Below are 19,686 nucleotides of genomic sequence, written 5' to 3'. Positions count from 1 at the left end.
CTAGACTCGACGCGACCAGGCAACGCCTACAACAAAGAAACTAATACAATCTAACCCAAGGGCGGTGAGCGCGAAGGCTTGCTAACGCCGAGCGTAGACTTTCAAGTCAAATCTAGCCCAAGGACCAAGTTAATATTATGCTGAGTAAGAGAATACAAAGGATGGCTTACCTAGCCCAAGGACCAAGAGGTCAAGATGAGGGCTAGGGTCGCTACAGGTGGGGTTTATATACTGAGTCAGGGGAGCCAAACATGTACAAACGTAAAGGTGGTCTGTGCGCACATTAGTGCCAGTCTGCAGGTGGGGGTCAGGTGACTGGTCACATGCTCTATCTACTGGTTCTAAGTCTAAGTGTTGTACAAATGGCCGTAGAAAATCAGGAAAAATGCGGAAAAATATAGGGGTCTCGTCGTCTCCACGACACATCGCGAGACCGGAGCGGTCAAATGGCGCATTTACCACACGTACCTTGAGGCATTGTACGTATCTTGCTTTGCACTGGTGGTGAAACATCTGACCACCGCATAGCTCATACTGGACGTGGGGCATATCAATCGTCCTTATTATCATGACTCAGGTGCTCGGGGTCGGTGAGAAAATTTGGATCAAGGTGAGCACCACTTACACGCTCGTCGGTACTCAACCATTTGATACTCTCCTACTGAAAGATATGGGGTGACGCATACGGCTCTACGTCAAGTGAATCGACAGCGCCTATCTCCTATATCAACCAGGGCTATGCGGAGCTGCAACATGTCCTGGGAGATGGCCTTTCGAGCTTGCATCAGGTCGTGGCGCAGAGTTCGAGCCCGTCCTTCAATACCGCGGGGGTCAAATTCCCTTCCACCCAGGAGCACCCGTACTTTTACATCGGCGTCTGTTGTCGTCAGGGGTGGTGAACGTCGCCAGTGTGATCACTCAGTTTACGGGTGCTCTGAGAGCCTCCAGAATTCTTTTTGACAGGCTCTTGCGGACTGTTGTAAGGGCGACCATGAGATGGCATGACGTGACACCACAAGGTCGTATGCTGAATCGATTCAGCAAGGTAAGTGCAACACTTCTCGATACCGATGGTTCTCACCTCAGGCTATCCTTTAGGATGTCGAGACTGTTGACAGCTCGCTTGCTAGCTTGCTGCAGTCAGTTGACCAGTTGTTCGCGCTGTTCGTGGTCTCTATCATCACTATTATGTAACATATACGTCTCGCCGCATTTGAGTTGCAAAGGTCGCTGACCCGCTTTTCTGCAGCGTGATATTCCCGCTCTTCATTGTCCCAGCCACGATCCTTGGCTTCTTCTACCGCCGAGTCGCTATCACCTACTTGAACACCGGCCGCGACATCCGCTGCATGGAGTCGAACACGCGCAGCCCAATCTTTGCCAACTTTAGCGAGCTTCTCAAAGGCGTTGTCACCGTGCGTGCGTTTGGTGCGGAGCAACACTTCCTGGACGACTTATATGCCAAGGTCGACACGACGACAGTGATGTGGTACACTTACTGGATGCTGAACCGCTGGCTGTGCCTGACCTTCGACACACTGGGTGCGACTGCAATTCTTGCCACGACGCTCTTCGCGTTGTCAGGATATGTCGACGCCGGTCTAGCGGGCGTGTGTATCACTTCGGCGATGTCATTCACAACTAGTGTGTACTGGGTGTGCCGCCACTGGACGACGCTAGAACTCGACCTGAAGTAAGCACCATTATTCCCCTGCCTAGCGTCTTCCGCTAACGAGTACACAAAGCTCCATTGAGCGTGTAGTGGAATATCTAGATCTCCCGCAGGAACCCCCCGGCATCATCAAATCCCACCGCCCGCCCGCCTACTGGCCTTCGTCGACGAGCACGAACAAGGACAATCTGCTCGTCGTGGAGGATCTTGTCATAAAATATGCGCCCGAACTGCCTGCCGTCATAAAGGGATTATCCTTCTCGCTGAAGGCGAAGGAGCGCGTGGGCGTGTTGGGTCGGACAGGCAGCGGCAAGTCGACGCTGGCTATGAGTCTCCTGCGATTCGTACGTGGCCGCCAGCTGTTTAAAGCGAGTGGTGCTCACCAATGTACGGTGCGGTTTCCAGGCCGAACCTGCTAGTGGCCGTATTGTCATAGATGGGGTCAACATAAGCACGATTGGCTTACATGACCTGCGTTCGCGTATTGTGAGCACTTCGTCCTTCGCTATGTTGCTATGCACTGACAATCCACGCTAGACCTTCATCCCACAAGTAAGCTCATCGGCTTATAGACTATGATCCTGCTGACCTGTTGTTTAGGATGCGACACTGTTCTCCGGCATGCTCCACGACAACCTGGACCCTTTCGGTGTGCCAGCTGCTTCGTACTCCATAGCATCGTACTGACATATTGCATGTCAGGCGAGCACACGGATGCAGACTGCCTCAACGTGCTCGACCGCGTCCAAATGCTGACAGATGGCCAAGCGCTTTCACAGCATGCCTCTCAGGAGGCGTCCCATGCAGTGTCCCGTGCAGGTTCTCTGCCGGAGCATGAGCGGGAGCCGACACTCACGTCCGTCTCGACCTTGCGCACCGAGACGGAGGGCAAGACGGTGATCACGCTTGACACCCAGTTGTCTCCCGGTGGAACGAACTTCTCGCAGGGCCAGCGTCAGCTCATCGCGATGGCGCGTGCGCTGCTCCGCCAGAGCGCGATCTTCATCCTGGACGAGGCGACGAGCAGCATCGACTTCGCGACGGACACGAAGATTCAGGCGACCATCCGGGAGGAGTTTGGTGACTCTCTACTTCTGACTGGTATGTTGTTCTGCTCTCCATGTTCTGCAGGCCAATTTTAAAACATCTACACAGTCGCGCATCGTCTACGGACGGTCATCGACTACGACCGGCTGATTGTGCTTGACAAGGGCGAGCTTGCGGAGTTCGACACGCCGCTGAACTTGATCCAAATGGAGGGCGGTATCTTCAGGAGCATGTGCCTGAAGAGTGGCACATTTGCGGAGCTGGAGGCTGCTGCGCAGGAGAAGGCCGCGGAGCGGGATCGACAGGCCAGTGAGCCGCAGCCATGAGATATAGTACCGAAGCTTGTTAATCTGGATTGATGTCACTGTGTATGTTCTAGAGTATGGTATCTCTCTCCGATGTCGCCTTGAACTCAAGAAGTACCCAGGACCGAGTTCAAAGCCCATTTTTGAGTATAAAGTGGATCAGTTCGGCCCGCGACATTGAAGAGCCTCAGAGCTGTAGCCTGCCGCAATGAAGAAGGCGGAGGAGGATCGCCAGGGGCCTACTTACGTTGGAACTCCTGGGTGTGGTGTATATTAACACTGGCGCCCTGCATATATCATCGTTGATGATATCATGCAAGCCTGTATCACCCGGAAACCTGAGTGCGACTAGTACTATTGGGCGGCCGTTGTCTCAACGTTGTCTTCTTGTGAGGACTTCGCTTTCTGTCCCAACCGAGGGTATATCAAAGGGCTCCGTCCCATATCGGGCATTTGGCACAGTGGTAGCGCGCTCGCTTCGCATGCGTGAGGTCCAGGGTTCAATCCCCTGAATGTCCAGTGAGTGGATAAGGATTGCTTTTTGTCTGTCATCGTGCTCATGGACCCAGGCAAGGGTTAGGACTGCGCACATCATATAGCGACCTCTTTTTGCGTCTGATTTGCTATGGTATGTCGATTAAAGTGTATACAAAGGGCCTGCATAGGGAGATGTGTGGGATAAACGCCGTCTATACCGAATGCACGCAGCGCGCGGTGTTGCACAAGACACGACTTCATACGAAGAGCGGACTGGTATCAGAACATTGACGTCCAGATAGGCACCGCAATCAATTCACTCGCTCGTTCGTGCTTGCAGGACACCTATGCATGATTCAGAGCGCTAATGGTACACATGGTCGAACAAGGACACCCCTCCCGTCGCTATACTCTACACAGGACACTTCGCAAGCACCGATCCGTCGACACGGACACGACCGCGGTCGCCGATGTGGCCTCCTTCGCTTGATGTTCAACAGTTAGTATTCGCCGACCAAGAGCTCCGACGGGAAGCCGCTGCCGCCGCCACCGCCGTAGTTGTGCCCTTGCTGCTGCCCCAGCCCCTGCTGCTGCCCCTTTGGCGGCTTCACGACGAGGTCGGCTTGTTGCCTGATTGACGCGCGTGTCAGCCATCTGCACGGACAAGAGCACCCAGGTGGACGAAGCCAGACAGAAAAATGCCGATACGCACAGTCGCATGCGTAGAAGCAGCTTGCGGTTCACGGCCTGCATGTCCTGTCCGGACTTGATCGCCTTCGCGAAGAGTGCCGCCCGCTGGTCGGTCTCCTTCGCTTTCAGGATCTACACCTAGGTCAGTCTGGAGAGTAAGAGGATGGGCAATTGTATCTCTACGATGTACCTTGTTCTGCCTGTCGACGCGCGCCTTGATCTCACCGGCCTGGATAAGCGTGACGACCTGCTGCTCAATCTCGTCGATGGTCCAGCCAAACGCCTGGCCCATGCGCTCGAGCCTGATCGACGAGAACGGCTGGAAGTAGAGCACGAGTGCTTTGCTGCGGATGAGGTTCGTCAAGTTCAAGACGTGCGAGGAGAGGTGAATGTCGATGTAGTGGCGCGTCTATTTAGACGTGAAAGCACGCTGGTCAGTTAACGAGAAGTGGTGCTGTGAGCAGTCGAGACTGACCGAATACCGATCAAGGATATCCAACACGCTCTTGAACCGGTTGTTCATGTAGGATTCGACGAGTTCCCGGACGTACGGCTCCTGCTCGATATACATGCCGAAATTGTCGTTGTCGAGGATCTGCGTGCGAATGGCCGGGCGCGTGAAGGTCGCAAGAGCGCACAGAGTAGCATAGACGGCGATGTCTCCAGGCGCGATGATCTATACGGCCATGACCCATAAGCTATGAGACACCAAAGACGTGAACGAGGCGACTTGCCTTGCCGGCCCACTCCTCGAGACCCTTCACTGGACCCGCCTTAAGGAAGGTCTGCGCCGCCTTCTCGTAGTTGCTCTGGCCCAGATGCGATAGCGCCGCGGCCACGTCCAGCTTCGTCTGTACCTTCTCGCGCTCTGCGTTCCGCTTCTCCTTGCTTGCCTGTGCGGAACCTGCAGGTGCTTCCGGTCCAGTGTTTGCGCGCGCAACGCTTGCCGAGTCCAGCGCAGCCTCCGCCTTGAAGACGTACGTTGCAATGTGGGAATAGTTGCGCTGCTCCATGAGAAGCTGCACGGGAGGTGTTAGCACTCATTGTTCAGAGGACATAGGTAGCGCCCCGACCTCAATGACGGACATGCACATATCGAGCACATGCTGGCTTGTAGTGCAGAATTCGCGGGACTTGGTGTAGTGTTTGAGAGCTGCGTTCTGCTCGCCAGTAGACCGGTAGAAGTCTCCTAGATCCCGATGTGCCATCTACCGCACATTCAGGTCTCACATGTCTGGAAACAAAGTGCATATGCACATACCCGTATGCTCTCTTTGATCATATTGCTCGTGTACGTCTTGAGTTCGACCTCCAGCTTCGTCCGCTCCGCCTGATTCTTCGCGGAGGTCTCTTCCAGCCATTGCTGATCGGGCGTCGCGAGCGCAGACAGCTCCGGGATCTCCTCTGGGGCTTCAGAGTGCGCACGCTCGTATCCCAGGAAGATGGACCGGTACATGTTGGGGTCCCGCCCGCTCAAGGCCTCCGTGATCGCGAGCTGGAGAGCCTGTGGCGCGAGGGTTGGACACACAGACATGATGTGCAGCACCCGGTCGACATGTGCGCGTCCTATACAGCATATTATAACGTCAGTTTGCCTCTCCAAAATAGCAAACGTATCGCTCTACGGACCTGAGTAGCTGCTGAGATACGCCTCGAGCTCAAGCGGGTGCGACTCGTCCACCACAACCTTCAGAGGCCGTTTCCCAGCTGATTTGGTGAGGTAAGATGGTGGCTCTTGAGAATCATTATCAATGATATCGACATCCATGGCTGATAGGGATCAAGGAACGGAGCAAGAAGCTGGAGGGAGTGGACGGTGGCTGAGGTAGGTGTGGCGGATTACACGCGTCGCGTCCTGCGGCAAGCCATCCAGATATCCGTAGGCGCCCAATTACGGTAGGGCGCCCGCAAGGCGCGCGTCATGCCGCCAAACAATTCACACTGTACTTCCTTTGAATCCTAGCCTGCGCATTTTCTCAAGTCGAGCTTAGGCATGTAAGGAAGATGGAAAACACTCCATGGGTCTAATGAGACTCGAGATAAATAATGACAACAATCCATGACCAAAACATCCAAATCCAAACAGTCAGTATCCTCACGCCGCCAATTGGCGATCCCGCTCCGCCTTCTCCTTCGCCGCAGCCTCCAGTTCCGCGAAGGTACCGCTCTTTAGGCACATGCTCCTGAAGATACCGCCCTCCTTTTGGATCAAGTTCAGGGGCGTGTCGAACTCGGCGAGTTCACCCTTGTCGAGAACGATCAACCGGTCGTAGTCGATGACCGTGCGCAGACGATGCGCAACTAGTGATCGTTAGCCCCAGCACTCGACCACAGAGAATCATAGAACATACCAGTCAGCAACAAGGAGTCGCCGAACTCCTCCCGGATCGTCGCCTGAATCTTTGCGTCCGTCGCAAAGTCGATGCTGCTCGTCGCCTCGTCCAAGATGATGATCGCGCTGCGCCGGAGCAGCGCGCGCGCCATTGCGATGAGCTGCCGCTGGCCCTGCGAGAAGTTTGTTCCGCCAGGAGACACCTGGGTGTCGAGTGTGATGACCGTCTTGCCCTCCGTCTCGGTGGGCGAGGTGGAGACGGATGCAATCGTCGGCTCGCGCTCGTGCTCAGGCAGAGAGCCTGCACGAGACGCAGCCCTAGAGGCCTCGCGAGAAGCATGCTGCGAAGCCAGTTGGCTATCCGTGAGCATCTGCACGCGGTTGAGTACATCCAAGCACTCCGCATCCGTGTGCTCGCCTGGTTGGTGATATGTCAGTACACGTATAGACGTGTGATCCAAGGCAAACCACGCACTGAAAGGATCCAGATTGTCGCGCAGCGTGCCAGAGAAGAGCGTTGCATCCTGAAAATCTTATTAGTGAAGTTCAAGTATATACTCCGATGAACGTACTTGTGGGATGAAAGTCTAGTACGGATTGTCAGCACACGTAGCACGACAGGGAGACAAAGTAGTACTCACGAGGCGCGAACGCAGATCATGCAGACCGATCGTGCTAATGTCGATCCCGTCTATAACGATGCGACCGCTAGCGGGGTCGGCCTACAATTCATACCGCTCAGCAATCAGCTTCTGTCAGAGCAAGCTACGACATACAAATCGCAGGAGACTCATAGCGAGCGTCGACTTGCCGCTACCGGTGCGACCAAGCAGACCCACGCGCTCCTTCGCCTTCAGAGAGAAGGAAATGCCCTGGATGACGGCGGGCAGCTCGGGCGCATACTTGATCACAAGATCCTCCACGACGAGCAAACTGTCCTTATTGGTACTAGTCGATGAGGGCCAGTATGCAGGGGGACGGTTGGACTCGATGATGGCGGCGGGCTCCTGCGGGAGATCGAGATATTCCACCACACGCTCAACGGAGCTTTATACGCTTGTTAGCATAACACACAATTTGAACGAAAAGCAGCACTCACTTCAAGTCGAGCTCCAGCGCAGTCCAGAAACGGCACGCCCAGTACACGCTGTTCGTGAACGACATCGCCGACGTGATACACACACCCGCCAGACCGGCGTCGACGTATCCAGAGAGCGCAAACAGCGTCGTCGCGAGGATACCCGTCGCGCCCAGCGTGTCGAACGTCAGCAGCAGCCAGCGGTTCGTCATCCAGAACGTGTACCACATCTGCGTCGTCAGGTCGACCTTTTTGTACAAGTCGTCGAGGAAGCGCTGCTCCGCGCCGAACGCGCGTACGGTCACGATGCCCTCAAGGAGCTCGCTGAAGTTCGCGAAGATCGGGCTGCGCGTGTTCGACTCCATGCGCCGGATGTCGCGCCCGGTGTTCAGGTAGGCGATAGCGGCACGGCGGTAGAAGAAGCCCAGGATTGCCGCGGGGAAGACGAAAAGCGGGAACACGGCACTGCACCATGGCGACATTAGAGGTATTCCGATGGGGATGCAAAGGGAGGTACTCACATGACAGTGAACATTGATACTGCAAACAGCGCAAGCGACTGGTTCACCGACTGCAGGGTTCCGGCAAGAGAAGTGTCGACGGTCTCGACATCCTAGGTCATATATCAGATACAGTGCTCTGGCGCTTTATAGATCGTCAACTCACCTTGCTGAAACGGTTCAGCATGCGACCCTGCGGCGTCACATCGTGCCACCTCATCGTCGCCCTCACCACCGTCCTGAGGAGCTTGTCGAACAGGATCCTCGAAGCCCTCAAAGCGCCCGTAACCTGGGTGATCGAACCCAGGACGTTTACCATCCCCGAAGACAACGAGATCGCGGCGAAGATGCCAATGTAGAAGTACGGGTGGTCCCGGGCGGGCGGGAACTTGATCTGGGACATGTTGAAGGGAACGCTTGGGTTGTGCGCCATGGTGGCGTGATGCAACGCCGAAAAGCTGTTGTCGAGGACCTGCTGGTGTTCCGCGTAGTCGCGGTAGGAATAGGAGAACTGCAGCGGCTCGCCCGAGGCTTCGCCATATGCTTCACCCCAGATCTACAGGACAGGCAGGGTTAACTGATTAAGGACGCCCAATAACGAGAGAGCCGCCCACCTTGATCCAAAACTTCTCCCCGACACCAAGTATCTGTGTCATGATTATCAGGGAGAAGAGGATGGCCCATGTGATGTAGGATCTGTCGGATATTGAGCTTCAGAGTACCCGATTCCAATATATAATACGCACGAAGCCTTGAGATAGGTGTTGTAGATGTTCCACTTCACGCCGCCGGTCTCGCGGTGCTCCTCTTCGATGAGCTTCCTCGGCTTCTTCTTGCTCTTGATTGCCGCCTCGGTCTCGCCGGCCACCACCGCGTCGATTTCCGCATCGGGGTCTTCCTCTACCTTAGCCTCTTCCACAGCCTGCTCTTCCTTGTGGGCCTCGATCTCCTCCACTTGTGTGATGTCGTCGAGCACGCCACTTGCACGAAGGTCCTGTACCGTACCCTGAGTATCAATGCGCCCGTCTAGTAGGCGTACGAGGTAGTGTGCGCCCGGGAGTACAAGCTCGACATGATGGGTAACCAGAACCTAGGACGCGGAAATCAGCTTTGACGTAGATGCACGGACGGTAAGATGTGCTACTCACGACGGTACGGTTTGCGAGCAAAGGTCCTCTGAGCAATTTCTCGTAGAGGAACCGAGCCGTGTGACTGTCCTGTGAAGCTTATGAGAATCATTCATGGGATCATAGACCCATATTAGAACATACCACTGCACTAAGCGGATCGTCCAGGAGCACGTATTTGGTGCGCTGCGGGTCATAAGATTAGCCTCGAAAGCTGGTTTACTTAGATTCGACCTACAGCATAGACGGCTCGTGCTAAAGCCACACTGCAGGAGCAGGTTTAGTCGTGTGCCACATGATACATGACCACAGCACGTACCGAGCCTTCTGTCCGCCAGACAAACTGACACCTCTGCACGCCCAGATATCAGTCATAGAAGCGCATCGTAATCACCAACACATACCGTGCACCGATCTCAGTAGCGTCGCCATCCTCGAGCATCTCCAGGTCCGGCTTCAGCGCACAGCACTCTATCACGGCCTTATAACGCTCTTCGTCATACGGGTACCCGAACAGGATATTGTCCTTGATAGACTGGTGGCGCAACCACGGAGACTGTGCCGCGTACGAGATCGTCTGCGCCAACCCGTGTTCGTCAACCTTGGAAGCGTTCTTGGACATCACGATGCGGCCCTCGAGCGTCGTTAGCTCGCCCAGGAGCGCCATCAGCAGCGCGGTCTTCCCGCTCGCCGTCGGCCCGGTGACTACAGTGAGCTTCCCCTCAGGGAACAGAACGGTGATATCTCTGAGCTCAAACCGGTGGTCACTCGAGTTGGTAGCCATAGCGGACGCGCTGTCGGCGAGCGTCGCGGTCTCGTCAGAGGGCGGCGAGTCGTGTCCAGCGCCGTTTGCACCGTTCGTACTGTCTGATCCGTTAGCTTTTTTCGGGGCATCCTTGCCCTTGCCCTTGTCGTCCTCTTTCTTCTGCTCAACCTCGTTCCACTTGAAGGTCCCGTTGACGATCCCGAGCCCGGCGTCGGTCTCCTCCGAGGGATGAACATGACCCTTTTTCAGAGTCGAGACCTGTTCGTCGACTTCCTCCTCATCGAGGTACATGGCGATACGGTCCATGGCTACTTTTGTCTGTAACAGCTGGACGATCCACGCGGGGATGACGTTCAGAGGAGTACGGATCATCTGGAACAGAGCAATCGCCTAGCATAGTGTCGGCGTCAGCGTCTGTGCGGCTCACTGGAGGCTAGGGACGCACCGTAAAAGCGGTACCAATTGTCAACTCGTGGCCCGATGCGACGTACACGAAGAACGCTGAGACCGAGACGAGAATCGGGGCGCACGTCCAGATGAGGGAAAACATGATGCCGTTGATACGTGCTGCACCAAGTCGGCGTGAGCAAGGAAGCATATAACGACCACAAGGTTCACGCACCTTTGATCATCCACTGTATCTCGACCTCACGCGCATCCAGGACCCGTTGGATCCACCGGTCCTCCCAAGCAAAGAACTTGATGAACTTGACCTGCATATAATTCGCACAATGAGCGACCATTGTGGCGATGCGCTGCGACGGTGTGCTTACCGCGCCGATCAGCTCGTTCAGAACACCCATGCGCTTGTCGCGGGCGGTCGACACACCCTTCTGGATGCGCACCGACCGCCTCGCGACGAAGTTGTTCAGCGGCCAGCTCAGCACAAGTACGAAGAAACCTGTGAACGCAGACCAGCCCAGCAGCCTTTCGTGGGGACAGTTAGTCAGAGCGAGAGAGTACGTATAGTGGCGCGCCACATACTGATACAAGAAGAGACTCGCAATGATGATTTCGAAAGGCGCTGCAAGACAAGATTGAGCTTCATCGTAGTGCTCGGCTGCATATTCACGCACCTCCGTACAAGAAGTACATTGCCGACACCGTCATCGAGACGCGGTTCGCGTCACCCGCCATCAAGTTGACGATCTTACCAATGTCCGCGCCCGCCTTGGGATCGTCGGCCTTGTTATCTGGCTTCACGCTGATTTTCGTAGCCTTCTTTTCTCCAGCGTCCTTGTCAACAATTCCGGAGAAGTCCTTCCGCTTGAGCGACTTGTCATAAATGGACGCCATGAGCTCCGAGCGGATACGCGTGCAGGCGCGCCGGCCGAACCATAGATGTTGAACGTCAGCTTGCGCCTGAGCAATACGCGTTAGCATACACACTCGACAAAGTGGCCAGAACGGCCTCAGCTTACCTTGCAGAGGGAACTCGCGAATGCGAGGAATGCATACACGAACGCGAGCGCCCTTTTCTCCGGCGTCCGCCCGTCTACTTCGAGCGAGTCGAGGATACGCTTCAAGAAGAACGGTCCCGCGTAATTGAACACGATGCTCACAAAAGTGAGAACGAAATCGAGGACGAGGTCGAGAGAGTTAGTCGCCCAAATGCGCCGCAGAAGCTTGCCGGTGGAGCGCGAGAACTTGATGTGCAACGGACGCGCCTGCATGGTCGGGCTGAGCGACCATACGTCCGACTCGTTCAGCGTATTGTAGGTCCCACGGTTGAGCAGGGGCATGACCCAGCGGAAGGAGGCCCAACCCCATACCGTCGTGTAGTCCTCGGGGGAGACTGTCTTGCCCTGTAATTGAGCAAGCGAATGAGCATGGCACAAGGTTCTAATGCATTCCGCGGTGGGGGGACTTACAATCTCCTCTTTCTTGATCCGCTTGTTCGGAAGCGCAAGCGGCATGCTCATAACGGCGGTGAACACTCCAGCCACGGCAAGCAAGTTCACGATCTCCGTGGTCAACAGAACAGGCTGAGGCAGCGGCAGTTCGTAAACATAGCTGTCGTACAGGTGCCCGAAGAAGGTGATGAGCCCAAGGACAAAGTGAAGCCCGAACAGCACGAGCAAGTCGCGCGGGGCCGTCGCGGGAGGCTTCAAGATGGGGCGAAGAGCAGCATAAAACCAGGTCGTGGATACCAAGAAGTCGCGCACTCCGTTCCATGTGTCTTCGGGGTTGACGATGAGACTATAGCATCCGACCCCTACCCACAGCAAGGACTCGGTGAGGGAGACGGAAGAGAGAACGAGCGTACGCCAGAGCGGAGCCGTATCCTCCTGTTCGTCTACTAGGGTGTCATCTCCGGTGATCAACGCTTCGGCTTCGCGCAAAGGCATGAAGTTGGTGAGAGGCTTCTTCGCGATACGGAGGAGAACGCGAGCAGGAGGAGTGAAGCTGAGAAGAGCAAGGCCGACGAACGCGAACGGTACGACCGCGGCCCAGAAGCCGCGTACGCACGCGTTCGACAACGAGGTCAAGCTCGCGTCGTTGCACACCGCCATGCTGGTGGTGGACGCACAGAACGACGAGCGACGCGATGAACGACGAGCGGTTGAACGGTGAGTCGAGTGGGTAAGTACCGCCTAGAAATAGCCCGCGTTATCTCCTGGAAAGATTGATGGGCGTGAGACACCAGCGGGACCGTTCCCCGTGTGAGTTGGGAGACAATTGTCGGTTGCCCGAGGTCGTCCGAGGTCGTCCGGGCGTCGCTGTGGACAGCGAGGTCGAGTTCGGGGTCAACGCGTCGAGAGCGCGGTGGCGCGCTCTTTGGCGTCCAAGTCGTGCTCGGGCCGAGATGCCGAGCCAATCGCGTCGGCCCCATCACGGCGCGTCAGCGCGCGTCGCGGTACCGAGCGCGGTACCGGCGCGCATGCTGGAGCGCCCCGCCACACCTTCAAGAACTTCTGCTCGTTGCGCGACTCTCATCCCTATAGCTACTCTCATTCGGTCACCTTGTCTGATTCGTCTGTCGTCGACGGCCGCATGCAATGTGTTGCAGAAACACATCATCTTCATTAGGTGGACCAGCTTGTGTCATGTCCACGCCGACGATCCGGTGGACGAAATCAAGATGATGTTCACGTCGGACGCCTATTTTGTCATGAGTATTTCTCCACCCTCATGACGGTGTTGAACGGCATCACCTTGCGCTCATTGCTGAAGTTCTACCTTCTGACATTTTTGCGACACGTCCTGCTATGGGCGTACCGCGCTATGTCGTGCTCGTGATGTGTACGTGTTCAATGGGATGCGGCTGTGGCGGCAACATGGAGGGACAAACGAACGCGCGCGCACATGAAAGTCATGCACGGCTGGAGATTGCAAGGTGAGTACGTACTCTCCGCATATTCGTTAACCTTGCCATCTGAGTCTCCAAGAACCTGGGCTAGGTAATCTTATGCAATACGCGGCGACCACTCCGTCCTATCGCCGTCTTCGAATACGAAGCGAATGGTCATGCACATATGGCGGATCTCCATCTCCTGATGGTGCTCACCTGGTGGCCCATGACGGTCCTGCTCGATGAAACTTAGCGAAGGACAGGCCGGCCCGCCAACCTCGTGACCGCCCACTTCTGACCGTCGGCTGCCCATTCATGACGGCAACGGGCAGCGTTTAGGACACGGGTTCCTGCTGAACATCTCGTATAAGAGGCATACGACGATGGATTGGGCGCATACATCCAGCCGCACACACGTAACCCACTGGCAGGATGCGTTCATTCACCTTACCGTTGATTGCAGCTCTATTTGCAGCGCATAGTCTCGCGAAGACATGCACCGTGAGGCCTCTCGGGCACGGTAGAAGCGATGTCTCTCAGGTGAGTGACACGACACGTGCGGAACGCGTCTGGATGGGTGAAACATACATACACAGATTGAGGCGGCTATAGCTGAATGCGGGCAGCATGGAACAACCGTCATCGAAGCCGGAGAATACAACATCACCAGGTTCACAAGCATGTGCTAATATAACATGGAACGAATCGGTTTGACGCTCTTGATAGAAAGATGCAATGGAACTTGGCCAACTCTCATGTAGACCTTCATGGCAAGCTTAACGTGCGCATTGTCTGCGATTCTCAGCTTGCAACCCTGTGCTCACCATGCCTAACTTCCCTAGTTTGTGTTCGACCTCGCATACTGGATGGACCCCGCGAACACCTTCCAAGTAATCTTCATCCAGTCCCAGTCTTCCTGGTTCGTCATCACCGGCCACGACTTCACCATCGACGCGCACAACACGGGCGGAATCATAGGAAATGGCCAGCGTTGGTGGTCATGGTACGGCAACGGGACACGGCTCGACGGCGACGGGCGGCCTGTCGCGCTGACGCTCTCAAACGTCACGCGCGGAACCGTGCGCGGCTTCGTCGTCGATGCGCCGCCATTCTGGTGCAATGCGGTCGCAGACTCGCGCGACGTGCTCTACGACGGCATGCACTGCAACGCGACGAACGCGGACCCGACATATTTTGGGCAGAAGTGAGTGCATATTCTTATCCCTCCCCACCCTACCCCCAACGTCTTCCTACACCCACCCATTTTTGTCCCGCCCACCCCCCGGGGTGCGGCTTCACTCCACGCCCCCCGTTACGCCTCGCAACGGTCCCACCGACTGACTGCGCCCCACCCCACTGCTCTTTCGGTGTGTCCTCCCAGCATCGTCTGGAATACCGACGGTGAGCCGTTCCGCCCTCTGCTCTCAGCCGCACAGGCACCGCGCTGACCACGTCCCACGCCAGGGATCGACACGTTCCGTTCCGAGAACATTACGCTCCGCAACTTCGACGTACGTGGATCCATACCCGACGGTGGGCGCGCGGGTTCCCACGCCGCCGCCGGACTCTCTCGAGTCGCGACCTGTTTCGTGCTTCCCGTCGTGTACCCAGTTTGGGGTATGGGATGCGAGACTCGAGGCGGGCCGGATAGGTGAGAGTAAGGAACTAGAGCTGACTGAGCGTCGTGCGTCGCAGATCACGTCCGGGGACGACTGTTTGGCAATTAAGGGGGTGAGTGGGTCCGCGGGCTTAGGCTACGGCTGCGCAACTCGGGGCCTTTTTGCGCTGCACCAGAAGCGAAATTGACGAACACGGGGATGCGTGCAGAACTCGACGCGGATACTCGCGCAGAATGTGACATGCCGAGGCGGGACCGGAATCGCGTTTGGGTCGGTGGGCCAATACGCGGACCTCGTGAGTGCACATTGCACAAACAACATTAGCCAAACTTGAAGCTAACGCGCTGGCACGGGTTAGCCAGATTATGTTAGCGATGTGGTCCTGGAGGACGTCACCGTACGTGCACCTAGTGTTCCGCTTGAGACGGGTCGATCGTTGCACTGACCACATGTACGGGCCCGACAGTTCGTCCGCCCGGACCCGCAGATACAGCCTTTGATGGAACATGGGGTAATATCGGGCCAACGCCGCTCACCTCTAATCTGTGCGGGGTACGGAGATTGACTTTCTGGTTTGCGGACCCGCAGGTATACTTCAAGTCCTGGACGGGCACGCGGATCGGCTTCCCGCCCACCGGGGGAGGAGCCGGCGGCGGTACGTAACGCCTGGCAGATGCGGTGCTGAGGTTCCTGACGAAGAGAGCCATGTCACGGCGGTGGCGGACGTGCGGCATATCCTCGACACTCGACGTTGGCACTGGCATCGGCAGGCCGTGTTTCCGGCGTCGTGGTCCGCAACGTGAAGCTGGACGAGGTGACGACGCCTATTCAACTATACCAGACGAACCTGGGACACCCGTAAGCATCTCTGGCACACTGGCTCAATGTAAATGGGGAAGAAGAAGGCTGACGTAGCGGGGTCGGCAGGGGCGATGCGGCGTCGAAGCTGCAGTTCGCAAATCTGACATTCGAGCACTGGTCGGGGACGGCACAGAACGCCACCAGTGCGCGCGATCTTCTATATACATTGATAGATGACCACTCACGACGTTTCGGCCCTCGCAGTCGTTGATCTCCAGTGCAGCTCTGCGGCGCCATGCGCGGACCTCACATTCGAGGATATCGATATCGCGGCACCGGCGGGCGAGGACGCTGCGTACAACTGCGTGCATGTCGCGAGCGCGACAGGGCTTCCCGCGGGGGGTGAGTGCTGCGTATTTATGGGTCGGCATGGTGTGCCGCGGGGCTATATTAACGACACCCTCCCCGTCGGACAGCGTGCGGTGCGAGTGCAGTCAAACGGAGATGAAACTATCACGATGCCAGTGCTCGACACATCTTCGCACAGCAGCCCCGCATCTGTGCTCTGATAAGGTCTCCGGGTGTATCACAAGACGTGTACGTTTGCCTTGCCATCTGGAATGATGATGTCGACCACATCGTCGATGTCTACGGATAGTGCATGGACGCTAATCTTGAACAACGGCCGTTGAACAAGAAGACAAGAAGTGCAGGAGACGTCGACTCTACAAGCATGACATCAGTGTTCAGGACAGACGCCGCTGCGCTGACTGTTGGATCAAAGATGAATGATCTGAGATGTGGCCGGAGCGCAGCAGGCGTAGAAGAGAAAGAAGGTGCGGGGGCGCAACGGTGCTCAAGGCAGCCGGCTGCCCACGTCCAGACGCGGATGATGGGGCGGTTACGCGATGATCGCTGGTTATCGTCGGCCGCGCTCGGCACGGTGGACGTCTGGCTGGTGGACATGGGTGTGAGTGACAGACGTGAGGCGTGGGGGTGTGCGGGTGCGCGGGTTCGTACAGGCAGTGAATGCGGGCGTGGCAGAGGAGGCAGCGCGAGTCCGCGGCTGGGGACAGGATGGAATGATGGGAAGGCGTAAACTGCATACGCATCCCGGCGCAGCGTTCTGGAGGGCGGCGAGGGAAGCCTGGACTTGCGTTTTCGAATTTATAGCGTGTGTGGAATACCATGACAACCCCAAACCGGCAGTCGCCCCCGCACGCGCCATCCGTTGCCCTGGCCCTGGCTCTGCCAACAGCGCGACTCACATAACGCCCTCTTCCCGACCACCACCTCCTCCGTCGCTCCCTCCCTTCTTCTTCCTTCTTCCCTTTCGTACTTCCTGTCCTTTGCTGCAGGCCGGCCCTTTCTGCGCAGGACGTCGACTTCGCTCTTGTCCCGACTGACCGACAGTGACACCACCTCCACCAGACGATGCCCTTTAACAAACGGCGTCAGTCCAGCATGGATTTCTCAGACGGAAAGATCCCCTCGCTCGAGCAGCACCCGGACATTGTTATCAATGCCAACCAGCCCGGCCACCTCCAGCGCAACAAGACAGAGCGCCGCCGGCTCCAGGGCCTCCAGCGCACCAACACCACCACCTCCGGGCCCGTCGCGCCCTATGTCCCGAAGACGATGATGGAGAAGTACAACCACTGGATGATTAACGAGGGAGGACGCCGCATGTTCTTCTTCCTCTTCATCTTCCTCCACTGTCTCGTCATCGCCTTCGGTTTCATGAACTACCAGCTCAAGGACAACTCCGTCACCGCCCGCGCGACTTTCGGTATCACCTTCCGTAAGTACCTGAAGTGGCACTCCCGTCCTTGGCAACCCGTACTTACGACTAAATTTAGCGATTGCTCGTACCGCCGCCCTTGTCCTGCACGTCGATGTTGCGCTCATCCTCCTCCCCGTCTGCCGCAACTTCATCTCCATCCTCCGCAAGACGCCGCTGAACTCGTTCATTCCCTTCGACAAGAACATCACCTTCCACAAGGCCGTCGCCTGGTCCATTGTTGTGTTCTCGTTCATCCACATTGCGGCCCACATGGTCAACTTCACCGAGCTCGCGATGGTCGACCCCGACGCCAAGACCACTGGCCAGAAGATCGTCGCCTTCCTCGCTGCTAACTTCGCGACTGGCCCCGGTGCGACTGGCTGGATCATGACCGCCGCCCTCGGTGTTATGGTCTGGTACGCGATGGAGAAGCGCCGCCGTGCCCGCTTCGAGTGGTTCTGGTACTCGCACCACCTCTTCATCGTGTTCTTCATCAACTGGCAGCTCCACGGCATGTTCTGCATGATTCAGCCCGACAGGCCCCCGTACTGCTCGTTCAACACTATCGGTGTCTTCTGGGTGAGTTTGATATCGTATTCGAGTGAAACAAGACATTAACGGTTGTGCAGCGCTACTGGCTCGTTGGTGGTGTCATCTGGATCTACGAGCGTATCCTTCGTGAGGTTCGCTCCCGTCATCGCACCTACATCTCCAAGGTCATCCAGCACCCGTCGAACGTCATGGAGATCCAGATTAAGAAGGAGAAGACGACCACCCAGGCCGGCCAGTACATCTTCCTCTGCTGCCCTGAGATCTCGTACTTCCAGTGGCATCCCTTCACCCTCACCAGGTTAGTCGAAGTGTTTTCTTGCGCAGTGATTGGTAACTAAATGGTTTACAGCGCGCCTGAGGAGGACTACATTTCCGTCCACATTCGTGTCGCTGGTGACTTCACGTCCGAGTTTGCCAAGGCTGTCGGCTGCGACTTTGACCGCAAGAAGGGCGAAAAGGACGAGGCCGGCGGAAAGATCGTCGGTACCGCCGCGAACCCGCCGATCAACCGCGTCCTCCCGCGTGTCATGGTTGACGGGCCGTTCGGCTCCGCGTCCGAGGATTTCCTTAACTACGAGACCGTGCTCCTCGTCGGTGCCGGTATTGGTGTTACGCCGTTCGCGTCCATCCTGAAGTCGATCTGGTACCGCATGAACAACTTCAACAGCTCGAAGCCGACGCGCCTCTCCAAGGTGTACTTCACGTGGGTCATCCGTGACTTTGGCAGCGCGGAGTGGTTCCACAGTCTCCTGCACGCGATCGAGGAGCAGGACACGCAGAACCGGATCGAGATCAACATCTACCTGACCGCGAAGATCAAGGACACGGACATGCACAACATCATCGTGCAGGACGTCGGCGCGGAGAAGGACGCGATCACGAACCTGCGCGCGCCGACGCACTTCGGGCGCCCGAACTGGGACCGCGTGTTCAGCTCGATCGCGGAGAAGCACCAGGAGACGGACGTCGGCGTGTTCTTCTGCGGGCCCGCCGTGCTCTCGAAGCAGCTGCACGTCCAGTGCAACAAGTGGTCCTCGCCCAAGGGCACGAAGTTCTTCTTCGGAAAGGGTGCGTCTCCCGCGTTTCTCTCGCCGCGTGCCGTTGCGCTGTGCTCACCGCGCTCCCGTGAACAGAGAACTTCTAGACGGGTCTCGTGCGCGCGCCGAGTCCGCCGGGATTGCGGACGGTGTGCTGGATCTCTGGATTGGATATCTTATCGTCATCAAGCCTGCTGTTATTGGATTGTGTTGTCAGTGCTGTACGATCTACCTTCGTCGCCCCCAGGAGAGCGGCGGATACCTCTTCGCCTGTCAGTCGGTTAGCTTGCGCCAGTCGTTTGCACGCGTCCTTTCGTTTTCGGTTTACTGTTCAGTATATGCTGCAATGCTATGTGCAGTTGGGAGACATGCGCGCGAGCGCGGTGAGGTGACCGCGGGAATGTTCACACTGGTCTCTCCTCCCCAGCTGGCCCTGGACAAACTTGGAAGGTTCAAGGCTTGAGGCCTTGAGGCTTGAGGCCCGCCTGGGCATCTTCCGCGAGTGCATTGGAACACGGTCCGACAGAATGTCTTGGACAAACATCGGCAAGGAGGCATCGGCCACGATCTAGGTACCGTACACGTTGCATATGACCACCCCGCCAACT

At 56.9% G+C, this 19,686-nt stretch overlaps 6 protein-coding genes and 1 non-coding gene across 7 annotated transcripts; 5 read left to right on the top strand and 2 right to left on the bottom strand.

Annotated features, from left to right (window-relative positions):
* Positions 1–1,319: 1,319 nt before the first annotated feature.
* On the top strand, positions 1,320–1,502 carry TRAVEDRAFT_87218 (uncharacterized protein; the record flags this gene model as incomplete). Its single annotated transcript, XM_008045509.1, has 1 exon — positions 1,320–1,502. A coding segment is annotated over one exon (183 nt), but the record flags the coding sequence as incomplete, so codon positions are not given.
* A 126-nt stretch (positions 1,503–1,628) lies between these two features.
* On the top strand, positions 1,629–3,006 carry TRAVEDRAFT_76496 (multidrug resistance-associated ABC transporter; the record flags this gene model as incomplete). The annotated part of the gene is made up of 7 exons (XM_008045508.1): positions 1,629–1,693; positions 1,746–2,016; positions 2,078–2,158; positions 2,210–2,224; positions 2,273–2,321; positions 2,375–2,773; positions 2,828–3,006. Coding segments are annotated over 7 exons (1,059 nt in total), but the record flags the coding sequence as incomplete, so codon positions are not given.
* A 465-nt stretch (positions 3,007–3,471) lies between these two features.
* On the top strand, positions 3,472–3,543 carry TRAVEDRAFT_t210. Its single transcript has one exon. It is a non-coding gene; the product is annotated as a tRNA-Ala (tRNA).
* Positions 3,544–3,839: 296 nt separating this feature from the next.
* TRAVEDRAFT_31518 (G protein pathway suppressor 1) lies at positions 3,840–6,044 on the bottom strand. The gene is made up of 8 exons (XM_008045181.1): positions 5,821–6,044; positions 5,453–5,757; positions 5,265–5,399; positions 4,926–5,210; positions 4,667–4,867; positions 4,382–4,600; positions 4,214–4,323; positions 3,840–4,131 (listed from the first exon to the last, which is right to left on the bottom strand). The coding sequence occupies exons 1-8, from the start codon at positions 5,957–5,959 to the stop codon at positions 4,002–4,004; spliced, it is 1,524 nt and encodes a 507-aa protein (XP_008043372.1). The 5' UTR covers positions 5,960–6,044; the 3' UTR covers positions 3,840–4,001.
* A 151-nt stretch (positions 6,045–6,195) lies between these two features.
* TRAVEDRAFT_31517 (multidrug resistance-associated ABC transporter) lies at positions 6,196–12,732 on the bottom strand. Its single transcript, XM_008045180.1, has 23 exons — positions 11,866–12,732; positions 11,416–11,799; positions 11,071–11,356; positions 10,979–11,018; positions 10,768–10,921; positions 10,617–10,707; positions 10,440–10,561; positions 9,633–10,384; positions 9,548–9,580; positions 9,467–9,494; positions 9,373–9,414; positions 9,250–9,318; positions 8,848–9,191; positions 8,716–8,797; positions 8,268–8,657; positions 8,123–8,214; positions 7,623–8,066; positions 7,300–7,570; positions 7,165–7,245; positions 7,096–7,110; positions 6,999–7,047; positions 6,543–6,941; positions 6,196–6,492 (listed from the first exon to the last, which is right to left on the bottom strand). The coding sequence occupies exons 1-23, from the start codon at positions 12,505–12,507 to the stop codon at positions 6,287–6,289; spliced, it is 5,016 nt and encodes a 1,671-aa protein (XP_008043371.1). The 5' UTR covers positions 12,508–12,732; the 3' UTR covers positions 6,196–6,286.
* Positions 12,733–13,718: 986 nt separating this feature from the next.
* Positions 13,719–16,214, top strand: TRAVEDRAFT_184695 (uncharacterized protein; the record flags this gene model as incomplete). The annotated part of the gene is made up of 15 exons (XM_008045769.1): positions 13,719–13,826; positions 13,883–13,956; positions 14,013–14,067; positions 14,129–14,490; positions 14,668–14,687; positions 14,751–14,797; positions 14,982–15,017; positions 15,114–15,200; positions 15,264–15,302; positions 15,372–15,416; positions 15,494–15,560; positions 15,676–15,763; positions 15,833–15,909; positions 15,971–16,108; positions 16,183–16,214. 15 exons carry the CDS (start codon positions 13,719–13,721, stop codon positions 16,212–16,214), a joined length of 1,275 nt encoding a protein of 424 aa, XP_008043960.1.
* Positions 16,215–16,916: 702 nt separating this feature from the next.
* On the top strand, positions 16,917–19,510 carry TRAVEDRAFT_154726 (NADPH oxidase). The gene is made up of 5 exons (XM_008045507.1): positions 16,917–17,507; positions 17,566–18,068; positions 18,119–18,339; positions 18,391–19,109; positions 19,175–19,510. Exons 1-5 carry the CDS (start codon positions 17,141–17,143, stop codon positions 19,183–19,185), a joined length of 1,821 nt encoding a protein of 606 aa, XP_008043698.1. The 5' UTR covers positions 16,917–17,140; the 3' UTR covers positions 19,186–19,510.
* Positions 19,511–19,686: the final 176 nt, after the last annotated feature.

The sequence above is a fragment of the Trametes versicolor genome, assembly GCF_000271585.1.
Source record: "Trametes versicolor FP-101664 SS1 unplaced genomic scaffold TRAVEscaffold_12, whole genome shotgun sequence".
NCBI lineage: Eukaryota > Fungi > Basidiomycota > Agaricomycetes > Polyporales > Polyporaceae > Trametes > Trametes versicolor.
The sequence above is the reverse complement of the archived record's forward strand: the minus strand, read 5'-3'. Positions and strand labels throughout refer to the sequence as shown.

Coding starts and splice junctions, on each gene's coding strand:
- TRAVEDRAFT_31518 (XM_008045181.1), bottom strand. CDS start 5,959: ATGGATGTCGATATCATTGATAATGATTCTCAAGAGCCACCATCTTAC. Junction 5,211..5,264: donor TGTGCATGTCCGTCATTGAG/GTCGGGGCGCTA, acceptor CCTCCCGTGCAG/CTTCTCATGGAGCAGCGCAA. Junction 4,868..4,925: donor TCGAGGAGTGGGCCGGCAAG/GCAAGTCGCCTC, acceptor ATGGCCGTATAG/ATCATCGCGCCTGGAGACAT.
- TRAVEDRAFT_31517 (XM_008045180.1), bottom strand. CDS start 12,507: ATGGCGGTGTGCAACGACGCGAGCTTGACCTCGTTGTCGAACGCGTGC. Junction 10,385..10,439: donor CAATTGGTACCGCTTTTACG/GTGCGTCCCTAG, acceptor ACACTATGCTAG/GCGATTGCTCTGTTCCAGAT. Junction 6,493..6,542: donor CGACTCCTTGTTGCTGACTG/GTATGTTCTATG, acceptor AACGATCACTAG/TTGCGCATCGTCTGCGCACG.
- TRAVEDRAFT_154726 (XM_008045507.1), top strand. CDS start 17,141: ATGCCCTTTAACAAACGGCGTCAGTCCAGCATGGATTTCTCAGACGGA. Junction 17,508..17,565: donor GACTTTCGGTATCACCTTCC/GTAAGTACCTGA, acceptor GACTAAATTTAG/CGATTGCTCGTACCGCCGCC. Junction 18,069..18,118: donor ACACTATCGGTGTCTTCTGG/GTGAGTTTGATA, acceptor ACGGTTGTGCAG/CGCTACTGGCTCGTTGGTGG.